Source organism: Bombus fervidus, chromosome 6 (assembly GCF_041682495.2).
Source record: "Bombus fervidus isolate BK054 chromosome 6, iyBomFerv1, whole genome shotgun sequence".
NCBI lineage: Eukaryota > Metazoa > Arthropoda > Insecta > Hymenoptera > Apidae > Bombus > Bombus fervidus.
Window position 1 is genome coordinate 2,360,487 of NC_091522.1, and position 14,060 is coordinate 2,374,546.

At 34.1% G+C, this 14,060-nt stretch overlaps 1 protein-coding gene across 1 annotated transcript in view; it reads left to right on the top strand.

Moving 5' to 3' along the window:
* Window positions 1-12,386, top strand: part of Teh1 (tipE homolog 1 phospholipid transfer protein) — a 64,805-nt gene extending 52,419 nt beyond the window's left edge. Inside the window, exon 3 of the mRNA XM_072004769.1 lies at window positions 10,594-12,386. Coding sequence (XP_071860870.1) covers window positions 10,594-10,675 — 82 coding nt within the window. The 3' untranslated portion in view covers window positions 10,676-12,386. The remainder of the gene's footprint in view (window positions 1-10,593) is intronic.
* The last annotated feature ends 1,674 nt before the right edge of the window (window positions 12,387-14,060 follow it).

Sequence of the window (14,060 nt, forward strand, 5' to 3'; positions counted from 1 at the left end):
CCTTAATCTTACCCTCCATTTCCATTTCCTCCTCCTGTTACACTCCAAAAGTTCCCTTTAACCTTCTCGTTTTAAAAGTATCAACCCCAAGGCAACATCTGATCCCTTCAGCTGTTCGTCTGTATCGTCGCGATTTCTATATATATACCACAGTTATTGCCCCTTGTATTTTAAACTTTGCCCATTTGAAAACATCCGGAGACCCGGTCTTTGTCTTGCAGATTTTGGGTCGCGGCAACCGATAAACCGCGCTTGTTCTATTTCGTTTCGGACGTCGGCACCCAGCTCGAAACACGTCGTTGAAGCGCGAGAAGAAAGCCTGCGTACCGCTGAGCAATTTCATCAGCGGTGGGCCAACCTTATCTCATATTTATGAGAGGTTTCGGGCTTCCGGAAAAGAAGGACATAAAATTAATTGTAAGGGCTGGACAAAAGTTAATATCGTAGGAATAATAGAGCGGATGAATGTAACGGGAAGTTGAACTATTATTTTATTCCGTTCGCTTACACTCGCTGGCGAAGACTCTCTTGTCTTCGCACAGGCACTCGCTACAAGCACACACACGTTCCTTTTGGCCTAAGCCTACATGCCCCACAAGGACTGTACGTGGCCACCAGCCCCTCATCGTCTGCCGATCTTAAAAATAAACAGAAAACTATCGGCGGTCAGTTCCACCGATAACTCTGTTTCCTTAACTTATTTATAACGTAACGCTTATTCTGACTTATACACTGACACTATAATATGTTGTTGGAGACTTTACAGAAGCGAACTGTTTAGGTTGAATAAAACAACTGAAGATATCAGCATGCAGGATAGTAAGTTTTACTGTACATGGTGTCTTGTAGTGGAGTAGAGTATATACGCTCGTAAATAGAAAGTTATTTTGTTTCAGGGTTACTTTTTTATGTATTAATACGTCTTTTAGCGTCTTTAAGACAACATTGAATGAACTTTTTAATCGTTATCCGTTACATTTTGAAACTATACACATTTCTCCTAATTGTTTGCTTGCATTTTGAATAGCGGTAGGAATAGTTTAGATGTTCAATTTAAGTGGGACATTTGAAGAAAGAAATCGGTTTTTTCTTCAATAGGATTTCTATTCATTGACACTGTTTTTTAACTTATCCTGTTTTAACTTACTTACTTCCTCCTTATAAAATTCTTCACACTTATTATCGAAATATTAAAAAATGTATAATATTACCAAGTAGAAGAACTTTTTACAAATAATAAGAATATGCAGGGTATTTCACTTAACCTGATCATCTTAAGCATCTCGATTATTTTGTATGATAGGCAAAAATATCATAGGAAGAAAATATTCGGTCCGAAGGGGTAAATGTGGTGATAGATAAAAAATTTTTCTCAAGGGCACTTTTTTCAAGATCATCGGAATATTTTTAGATAGGACAAACCTATTTTCGTTACAACAGTCTTGTAGCTCATAAAAAACAAATTCAACGATGCGCAACATGTTGAACTTCGCAGGATCTTCAACGAGAAAATTATGTTTGCATGAGGAGAAGTTAAAGGTAAGATTCGTATGTTTCGATGCGAAATATTTATCTCAGAAGGTGCCTAAGAAAGAGGAAGAAGGAAAAGATTCTTCGAATCTCTCAAACATTTACATTTTCTCAACAGACACATTCATTATCTGGAAATATCTTATTTTGCTTAATAAAATTCCTTTCCATCTTCTATTGCTTTGAAACAAGAATTTACTCCAATTATATGAAACATCCTGTAGAATTAAGGTTCTTGCGTTTCGTAGAAATGCAGAAAGCTGCTCGTAAACGTAACAGGTAAAATATAGCGACGGAACTTTCCGATCAACCTTATAATTCTTCGTTTTCCCTGCAGAGAGTAAGACGGAGGATTGGATCGAAATACGGAAAGGTGGAATTAAAACGGGACAGTCGGAGTTTATTTTTAGTTAGAAACGCTCGACGAAATTGGCAGTCTACACTTTCACCGATCGCGATTAAATATTGAACATAGCCGTGGGAAAGACGCGGGGTGAGAAGGAGAGAGCTTATTTCGTAGAGTACCGTCGGCATCCAAGCCGAACAGTAAAAGCAAAAGACAGGTTATTTATAGGTGAAAAGTGTTTATCAAAGAGGAAATCTGTCGTCCGATGGAATGGTTGAAATCGCACCTTGTCTGGATTTCCATTAAAACTTCTATTGTATCATATTATCTCATTCGGAATTAAAAAAATTATGTCCACATTTTAATAATAATACCGCATTTATTCGTTATTAAATCGTGGGTGTTTATGCATTTATGGAAAATTTACATGTACGTAATATGCAAAAATATTATATATTGCATAAATAACATATTCAAAATAAAGCATCGGTTATAATATTTAACGGATGAAACAAGCTTTACTCAGCTTCCGCTTGTTTATTTATATTCGTAAAAATATTAATTTGCATAAACATCCGCTATTTGTTATCTTATCTTTTTACCCTCGTATTTTATCTGCTCAGTAATCACAAGAAATCTATTTATAAAAATTAAAAAAAAATTGAAAATAATTTTAAAATTATTTTATAGTTTATTATATAAGAACATAAGAATCTATAATCAATTATAGTTTCTCTTTTCCCAAAATCAGACAAAATTCGGATTATGGAAGATTAACCTCGCGGATCAGCGAGGTATGTGATTAATTCAATTATGTTACGTGCACATTAATCCTCTTAGCCGAATGATTATGATCACCCACGTACTATAAGCTTTTAATGTTTTGGTTGGTTTTAATTTCAATATATACGTATATTTTGAACATGTATATATTTTATTCCAGTGGAAATTACATATTTGGTTCTGATTCGTTACAGTTAATACGTATTTTTGAATGCGTGCGTTAATTATTTCGTTTTCGTTGCGAGAGATTGGAATGAAACGAATGTTTATTTGCCAAATTGATTCTGCGAAACGATGATAAAATGTTTTTTAGATACTAGTAAAGCAATTTCAGTTAATGGAAGAATATCGATGGTCGAATGATGTTTTTCTTTGCCCGTTACAATTAAAGGTGATTAGAGAACAATTTGCTTTAATGCGTCTTTCCATGTCAGATTGCAAACCAGCTTGAATTCTGCCAACGTACAGGTCGCCAGATAATTGTCATTAATGAACAGACTATTTTTTTTTAGCTTGGTATTACGATATCGTTATCGCGAACAATACGTTGCGAATTAATATTCCATGCTTCGAATTTCATCATTAATGATTATCAGTGAAATAACAATCGATAATTAAACCGTGGAAATTTCATTCTTCGTTAATCTGACGGATATCTTTATTATTTAATAATTTCAAGTTAAACACGTCTCTATTCTAAAACATCGTTCAATAATCCAGAAATAAATTTATCTTGAAAAATAAGTCAATAATCCACTCGTCGAAACGTCTTTAATTCGCTATCCATATTACAACATATAAATTCAAACGAAGCAAACGCGAACCAAATGAAAGATACTTGCACACGGTTCTCATTAGTGTATCCAGCCGTCCATGTATTTCCGAGGTAGCCGAACACAGCATAATCTGAATGTAGCAGTTTCTAGGGGGGTAATTCACCAAATATTCGAAATCACAGTTAAATCCCAGGGAATACGGGTACCAGGCGAAATTAATAACGCGAGACCAAGTATCCCGCTAGCGGTTGCTACTGGTCGAGTCCAGCGTAAAGCTTTTAGCCTGGTAAATTTATTACGATCACGCTAACCCGAGATATGTGCGTGAGCGCACGCGCTTCTTCATCAGCTACATTCGACCAGGGAAATGCCTGAAATTTCTCCGCGGAGTGAAACGGTATTCAGGGGCGCACCGAGTCGATCATTTTCTTCAAATCAGCTCGTCACGCGAGCTTTCATGCTGTCGATCGTGATGCGTGCGAGTTAGACCAAGGGCAAGGACAATCACCTTCCACGGTTTCCAAGTATGTGTTCACCCAACTCCCTAACGGTTAGGGATTATCAGCGATCGTTCGTGTTATGGTTGTGGAAGTTGGATGATTTTTTATTTTTGAATCGAAGAGTGTTTAGATGCAGTGAGAATTCTGATTTTCGAAACACTATACAATTGAATTTCTTATTTCTACACTTCTGATCTTAATAACATTATGTAAATTACAGAGTGAGCATGATATTTTTTGTCATGTTGTTTGTCACTTTATCATTGGCTAATAAACCCTCTATATAAAAAAAGGGCTTGGGTTTGTAATCGCAAAGAGTGGTGGTTGGTTTGAATCTCAATAAACAGCCGAATTTTCAGCCGAATCTCTACAACTCGATTTATTCGTAGTTATATGTGTTTATTTCAGCGCGGTCTATTTTAGAATCTGCCTGAAACTGTAGCTTCACCAGAGACACAAAATGATGCTAACTATACTTTTATTTCTTTATTTAAGCAATTTCAAATTTCATCGATATTAATGTTCACTTTTTGGTTGATGCATTTTTATTAGAAATTGGTTTGGATAAACTTAGTTTTAACGCGTCTATGTGCCATATCACATCTGCCGTTTCAGAGGTCAGTTATGTTAACAAGGCCTGTATTTACGTTATTTACGTTTTTAAAGTTGTGGTATCAATGCTAGGCAGCGAAATAACCAGCATTTTTAGTTAATTTCAATATATCTCTTATTTTATTTTTTATTAAACCTATAAAATTCCACTGTCACCATTAGATATCATATATACTTCTTGTATCTTGCTGCAACTTAGACCACTTTATTTTAACAAACCTCCGCAAGCATTGTTCTCGACGTACAAGAATACTTGGAATCAAGTCTTGGTATCTCAATTTCCAATTATCCGGTCACCAATATTTGTCGAAGTGAAAGCATTCGATCCTTCGAAAGAGCCTGTCTCACCGATTCAACGGGTTTTAATCCTCTAGATGGATCCTCGTATACAAACGTTGTCGTTAAACGTGGCTCTGACCTTTTCAGAATGTCAGCGAACGTTATAGACAGTTAACAGGGTGTGGGTGTGGCGGAGAACGAGATGGGGGATAGAGCAAGAGGACAAATACTCGACCCCCTTTTCGCGCCGTGACTTGTATCCTCGACGGAATTGAAGTTATGATTATGAGCAGCGTGATGGCAAATTTTAAAGCTGCTTCTCGGACCAGATTTCGTCGAACGCGAGATATTGGATCCGTAGCGGAGCACGCATTTAATAGGGCCTCCTGTGGATGAGATCAAGACGATTCGAGGATTTCGATTTTTACAAGGTCGAGCATGTCTGTTCGTTTATTTCTTCTTAACATTTTTTTCTGAGGTTCTTTTTATTATTTTTTTAAATGCCTTGAGGTTCCCGTTAGGTATTAAATTAGAATTTTATAAGAGATAGAAGAGTATGTGTGTATCTGGGGGAGAAAAAGAGTAATTTAGATTATTCTGATTGTAGGAACGGACATAATAGGATATCAAAGAGAGTTTGATGACTGGAGGATGTTTTATTTTCGGGTCATCTCGTGACGTTCCTTGCAGTTGTAAAGATAAGATAAAAGGATTGCGTGCGGATAAAAAGAAACGAATCTGTGTAGCGTTGTATCGGGGAAATAAAGGCCATAAAAGTCAAAGAACATTCAGAATATTAAAATGATATCTTATAGATCATGCAAGTAATTATGGAATTTATTTGACGTAATCCAAGTTTATTTCCATTTAAATCAACTATTCATAATCATGGTAGATACTAAATTAATCATATTGATCTCCTTAGCTCTTCTGGATATTATTAATCATCACCGTATGATTTTATTCTATTATACACGATTTCGCGCTTTATCTATGCATTATGTATTTAATGCTCTATACGTTCTACAACATTGTCATCGGTATTACCTCTTATCGTCAGCAGTAGTAGCCCATCGAATTTCCAAACTATTCCAGTAACCTTTAAGATAAGATCTATGTCATAAAACGAGTAATATATCCCTAGTACAATTTTACCCCTAAATTGTCACAATTACGCAACGATTCTTATCAAGGCAATCTCGAAGTCCATTCACAGGCTATCGGAAAATCAGAAACACCCTTATTAGCGATTTCACGGTACAACGTTCTTAGAATCGAGTTTCTTTCGAGAACTATCGTAAACGGTGTTCGGTGTGCGTTACTTCAAATCAATAACTCGGTAACACGACAGTCGGCTTGTCGATATAATGATGTTGACACATAACTAATTCGATGGGAGAAAAGCGGGGAGCACCGGTTTCGCGATCGATCTCTTGGTCACGAGAATGATTCGTTCCGCCTGTGGGTAGATGGAAACCGCCGCTTTAATTACTCTTGCCGGTATCTTGTTCCATGGCCAGCAACGTTTTCATCGTACGATATTGTAGAAAAAAATATATACGGAAGAAAGGTAAAAAATAGCGAAGAGAATAAAGAAAAAAGTAGCCAGTGGCAGAAGCAATCGATAGCTGCGCCACGATAAAGCACCACTACCAACCACCTTCGTATTCCGCGGCAAATGGAAATTCTGCTGCGCGGAAATCGATATTTAATAGACGCTGCTACAAATTGAAGCGAATCACTCGTAATCGCGATTTAATCGCGTCTAATATCTATAATACCGTTCTCGACATTGTCGATAATTCGAGCATGGTGTCATTCGAACGATGATTACTAATATCCTTCTATCTTCCCACTAATTCATTAAATTCCTTGCGTTTGTGTCATATTATCGCGATATTAAATATTCAGTGGCTAACATTAAGTGATATTAATCTGTTTTATAAATTCTTTATCGATACGTATTTATCATTCAACGTTATCGAGATTTTGAAAAAATTTTGATAAATCGGAATCTTATCAGAATCGTAATATCGTTGAGACACGTTTCACCTAAGTTTATATTTCCCCGCAACGAAAAAATTTAAATTAACAGAACGACCGTTTCAATGCCTCGCTAAAATTGCTTCCGTACATCGTCGTTAATGGAATTTCTGCTCAAGCAGATCGATTATTAACCATTAATAGGTCATACTCGATTTCCAGGCAATGAATTGAATGTCGGAATTTTCATCTCACTATGTCTTCGATCGCTATTCTATCTACTCTGCTAAACAATTTTAATAACATTCGAAAATTAATTATATGTAAAATTCCATTTAATGAAAAGTTTCAACAGCGAATAGAGAGAAAAAAAACATCGACTGCCCTATACCTTCAACTCTTTTAAAGTTTAACCTTGTTGCAGCTTTTGGATCATTTTTTTAAAAATTACAAATTTTTTGCTCGCCTTATCGTTCTGTTTTTTCGTTAAAAATTTCTGAATTTCGTGTCTTGCGTTAAATTAATAAAAAACAGGGACACAATTGGATCGAAATAAGCCAGGAAGATTTTATTACAGTTAAAAAGTTTATAATGTTTATACTAATCATCGTTAAAATAAAATAATGACTAAAGTAAAGTAGAATTTTAATGTTGTTCTTGATGAAGAAGATGTCTGATTTAATAAGAGACGTCGTAAGAATTAACGCGATTATAATCGTGCTTGTCGATTAAATGCTATCAAGGCATATGCGTGTTTTGATCATAAACAGTCGTGACTACTAGCTATCTACGCTCGACCTCATATTACGCGTTTCGAACGATTTCTTCTAAATCATCAAAATGCTTAAGCGTTGCGAGCATGGCTGGCGTACTTCTCGATTACGCAATTGATAAATACATGGTATCGATTTTCATCAGCAAGCTATTCAAATAGATTAAGAGCCTTTATGTAGGGCAACAGTTGCGGCTGCTCGAAACACTTTCCACGTATCAAATAATTGGTTTTTATACGATAGCGCTTGCATATATATGTATATTATTCTCGTTTCTTTTCTTTTTTTTTTTAGTTTAATATATCTCAACATATATAAGAGGAAACGTAATGAATTGTAATATAAAATAGAATTTTATCAACTATGTAGTATACATCATAATTCATTCGTTATTTATATTTTCATGTTTGGAATATTTTATGTTCAATTACATTCTTTGCACTAGTCAATACTACAATTGCATATTATTATTATATTTATTGTATATTTTATATGCTTTATATAAATTGTTTAATGTTTATTAACCTTTTGTGACGAATGATATATAAATATTAAAGAATAATTGGAAGTTTTAATTTGAAAAAAATTATAGATGAGAATATTTTATGATAAATGAGCAGCAGTGTTCGCTGCTTCACATTTTCTAAGCTACGTTTTCAGAAACTTCATTTTTATAATTTATTAAAATTCATTCAAATAGTTATCTTATATCATTATATATGTTACATATTACTTATGTCGTTCTTACCTTTTTCTTAAATTCTTCATGCAAAAAATGTAGCCATCGAAATAGTTGGTAATCGGAATACGTATAGCATAACATAAAATATTATGATTTATTTCCAATGGATCACCCCATACACTAAGAACAATCATCAAGTGCATCGATAGGTTCATCAAAATGGACTGACAGCTGTGCAAACAGAGACGAGTAAATAACTTAAAAATTCTTACGTGCGCTCTAACGAGGCCTATCACGCAACTCACAGCGTTGTCTGACCATTATCAGGTCATAACTACTGCGCGAGCTTCGTTGCCTCGTCCGATATGATCGGTCCGCAACCGCTGACAATGGCCCGGCCTCTATTCTCTGTTCTTTTCACAGTCGCATCGATGTAGGTCATGGTAACATCATATTCAGGTTTTTTACAGTGCAACCAGTGAATTGCTACCAGCTTTGCAGTTCTATCGCTATATTCTTTTTCCATCCGTCCTAATATTCTTTCTTGTTTTCTCACCCTCTGTCTCCCACTTTCTTTCTTCTCTCTTCTTCGCTACGTTTCTTCACTTTCATTTTCCTTCTTTCACTTTAAACTTTAATCTGTCCCTCTCCCTCTGTTACTATCCTCTTTGTGTTTCATCCATCCTTTGCCATCTTTGTTTCTCTACGTTGCATTCTCTTTTCTAGCTTTGTCCTTCTATATTCCCCCTCTTCCTCTCTACTCTTTGCCCCAAATCTTCCTTTTTTCTTCTTATCCTTTAGAATGCTCTTCTCTTATATCTTTTTTACTTCCTATCTTATCCTTATTTTTTTTCTTTTTCTTAATCCTTTTGAAGTATTTGATATTTGTTTCTATGGTGTTCTGTCCTTGTTTGTCGAGGTATTATAGCACTTTTGTATTAGTTAATAGCTAATTTTTAATAAAAAAAATAATCTAATACTTTGCAAATATCTCAAAATTGACGATCTTTTTGTATCATTGTCAAATTTTCGCTGTTATTACAAACATTTCACATTAGTGTTGAAAATATTTTCTAAGGCAAAGGGATAATTTCCCGCTTTTTTATAAAATCCCCATACAACAGCCATCAAACAATTTATCATGATTCAACTTTCAGCTATTAATACTTAATACCACAAAACACCAATCTTTCAATGAGCCTTCTATGCCGAAGTAGCAGCCAAGCCTTATTCTTCACTCAGGATGTAATCAAGGGAATCAATCTACGATATTTGGGTTGAAGCACTTTTTCAGCTCGTGAACGAAGGACCGACAACGTCGTTGAACACGTTGGAAGGTTCGAGGAAAGGATGGAGAGTTAATTTCGGCCACGATCCTCGTCTCAGCGGCCATTGTAAGCTGGTTGAATCATCAGTCAGATCATAGCGAAGAAAATTATTCGCGGCTTGCAGACCTATTGTTCGCAGAAATTGATCCTTTTGAAACATGAACCGAGGATCTAACGTATTGTTCGCGACAGTCTTTTATGAGACACATCTGTCCACGGCGTCGGAAATTATTTGCATTTTCGACGAGCATTGTTCGAAGAATTTAATGTTCCTATCGTTCATATTTGCGTGCACCGTCATCCGAAGCTACTCGTACTTCAGTATTTTTTTTAAATATTATGTGATTTAATTTATTATTATAAGATTATTTAATTTATTTTATTATTATAAGATATTATTGTCATAAGAATATTTGCATAATAATAGGAAATTATTGCAATACACATGCACATCGCAAATTTCTTTAGATCGTTTCACTATCTGCACTCTCAAATGAATTTGTCTCTGCTTTGACAATTATGGTGTTCTTGCAACTATATCGATACACTAAGTTACTTACATTGGATTATTAAGTCATACAAACCGAATTGGGCTACTTTTAATAATCAATAATTAAACATGCAAGTGAATTAATAAATTAATAAATGTTACAAAGAACGTTATTAGATGGCACAGAAACAAATACAAATATAATATAATAGTACAACATAAAAATATGTATAAATCAAGGAATAAGTAATGAAATCTGCAAACTTTTCTATAAAAAATGGAAAAATGAAACTTCTTTACAATACAAGTAACAATAAAATAGTCTAATGGATAAAAGAAACGAATGCAAATTAAAGCACCTGCTTTATCGTAAATATATCCTTTATATTCAAGATTTCTTTATCTAAAAAATATAATAAAACGAATCTCTTTCTTCTGATATTCATTAATATCATCTTCAGTTGTCTTCCTTTGATTATCAAATTAATTAGCTGCTTTTCTTCTGTTTCAGCGATCACTCGATAAGCAATCGCGTGGATCGACGAGGTCATCCAACGCACTGTGAGTGCGGCGAAGTGACCAGACCCTTATGACGACGCGAGGAAACGGCCGAGAGTGCTCTGGCCACGTCGCAGTCCGACTTTTAGGCCTATTCCACTCACTTCCACGTCTCGCCCTCGGCCGTTTCAACCTCTTCAAAAAACAACTACCCCTTGCCATCTTTCCAACTCATCGCACCTTGTACGTAACACACCTGATCCTTCCCTTCCACTAGCATTCCATTACACCTGTACACGTATAATACACATGTACAAAATGACACGTGCAGCACCGTGTAAGGAGCGGAGCAAGCCAACGTATAAAGAGAAAGGAAACGATCCTTCGAACGATGGGAATGGAATTTTTACCATCTTTTTTTTGCAACAAGAGAGTTAATCTCTGTCAAGGTATCTGTTAAGGATCTCGATGCAGGTAATTCGTCATTTAATTCTTCATTCTGATGAAAATTAGGTGCGAACGAAGATGGAGAAGGAAGGAAACGTTTGTAAAATGTGCACTCGATAGAATTAAATTGAATTATTGATTTTCTTTGTGTATATAATATTCTTAATTTATCATGGAAATTATTTTCAAAGCTATTGGGAATTATTTGGAAATTGTTATTTAAGGAAGAAATCATACATGAAATATAGGTTTGCGTAAAAAATAGTGATATAGGTAGATAAAGATATCTGTAAGTGAGAAGGATTTGATTCTGGGGTGCGACGAAGATCGAAAGTAGGATAAAATTCATCAGTTGTATCTCAGGAACAATAAATAGATAACTTGAACATGCCCTAAAGTGTCTTAACTTTTACTGGGGGAGAAATCGTTCTTCCTTTCCTTCGGATTTCAACTTAGAGGAATTGTAGAAAATTGAAGGGGAACGAAAGACAACTATAGAACGCTTTCTGACTCTCTAGATATATTCGTGTTAATTTAGTAATGAAACGAGATTGAAATATATCAATTTCGATTAGAAATTTTATGCAGGTTACCTTTTGCCGATGTTCTGTACATATTAACATTTCTAATGCTACACGTAACCTTTCATATATCCATAATAAAAGAGGTTCCAATTTTCTTTTTAAATAAAAAAATTCATCTACACAGCGATTCGTAGAGATTCTTGTCATCGTTTCATCTTCGACTTTTAAGGATGAAAGATTAAAACACATTCTAATCTTCACAAGTAAGAGACATCTACTTTTCCTATATTTTACATAACGCAAAACTTCTATAAATTTCTCTCTTCCGAAGCAGAGCTGAAAAGACAATAAAAAAGCGTAGAGAAACTTCTGCATATTACCACACTTCCATTAACCATTAAGCCAAAGCGTCGAAGCATTATAGCTTGGAACGAAAGCCGAATTTCCATAAATTTAGGAAGTTTCACAGCCAGTAACTGTTTTCGTGTGCCATTTTACAAGCGTGCTGTTGCGTGGCTTTTATCGTACAACATTGTGAACACGTTGTTATTGCTCGAATCAAGACAGGAAGATTCGGGCAGTAATTACCTTTGATGTTTGAAAACGAGCCGAAAGTTACACGATAATCGAGTGTCATTGTGTCGTGATATTACGAGGTTGACAGGAACTTCTAACAGGAACTGTAAATAGCAAACGTATAATAGTGTAACTTGATTAAGGAGAGTCATCGCAAACTTATTCAAATTTTATCTTTTTTTATCTTTTCTTTCACCATAAAAAGTTAATCGTGTGCGAGCTTCTTCTAATATTTATTTACGTTAGTATTTTAATATTTATGTTTCAATTGTATCAATTGGAGAAAGAAGAATTTTCGAATCAAATTATTTTTTATGAAATAGTGATAATCTATATAACATGATGTAAATTTACTAAAATAAATCGTTTCCATAGAACGGTCATTCATTAGTTGTTTTTGAATACGAATTTTATGTTATATATATTTAATAGGAAATTTCCTCAATGAAGTGAAACAGTTGATTATCGGTGATTGTCATTTTAATTTATCGATGCATTAGATGATCATTAGGGTATAATTACTTTGCACATTCAATCGTACGAAATGAAATTTTTCGGTAATTACTAGTTGAATTAAAATGACATGATGCACGATAATGGACATGTTTATCGAATAAATGCGACGACAACGATGTTAATTTAATTTCCCATTATCGATGTTTGTTTCCAGTTAAAAGTTACATTCGCACGTGTAATAGATGCAGTCGTGTGTTTCGATGAGGAGGGTGTTAAAAAGTTTCTTCAATGAAAATATATTAAAAAATAATCGTTGGATCGTTTCCTTCTAAAGAAAAGAGAAAATAAAATTGACAAAATAAATTATCCCGAAACTATTAAATTAGGAGTTAGGTGAGATAATGTAAAACGGCAATAGTAAAATGCATAACTGCCTGAATAGTCGGACGAAAGAAAAACGATCGAGGAGTTGAATGAAAATTATCATAAAATTTATTTTTTATTACGTCGCAAGTGGCTGTTGTTGAAGCTACGGTCGATCTAACTTATAGGACCATTTTTCCTAGAAAACTTCCGCCGTTCATAAACTTCGTTTCATACGTATTTGAAATTTATGTGGAACGTTGAAATCTTATAAAATTTCACCTGAATAGGAATCAGAATTGTGTTTTTAATATTTGATATTACCAAGTGAATATTAAGTGACCAAACTTTTGTGCAATGAAGAAATTTATTATATATTCCAATCTATTGAAACAGAAATTCTTTTAATTCACTGAATTTTTGTTTGTTTCATTGAGAGAAAAATTTTATGCCAAGTTTTGTAAACTTGTAAATTTTCAAAAACTTCGTAATCAAAGTAAAAAATTGACGACAGGAATCCAAATTATAATTTATTTAAACAATTTTTCTTTCGCCATTTGCTAACTCAAAGATTTAATGATTTTGCAAAATTGATGTTTCAAAGAAAAATTTTTAAATGTACCACAAGAAATTTACTTTTTATTAAGAGGAATTACGATTTACATAAGAAATTATATACGTTGTTTACCCAATTCTTTTATCTGTTTAGAGGAAAGGAGAAAAAAGAAATTGCTACTCGGTTGAAAAAATTTACTAATTGGCTTATAAAGGAAGTCGGGTAACCAAAAACGCTGAATTTCTTGAAATATTGCAAATCGATAGAAAATATTCTCTAAAATAGCTTAAATGTTCTATATGAGTTTTACAAAAAATTATAACGAAATTAATAATGATTTCTTAAAAGTGTCATTTAAAGAAATTTTACGATATGTATAAATATCATTTTTTCGCATCAAAAAATATATGGTATGTATAATAAATATATAAAATCTAATTTCTTACTATAATTCTTCGATAATTTTAGCTATCAAGGTCCCGACTTTTAACGCAAGCTGCAAAGTTTAAAAAAGAAATAACAATTTTCGAGTTACGGAAGTTGTCTTGTAAGAACGGT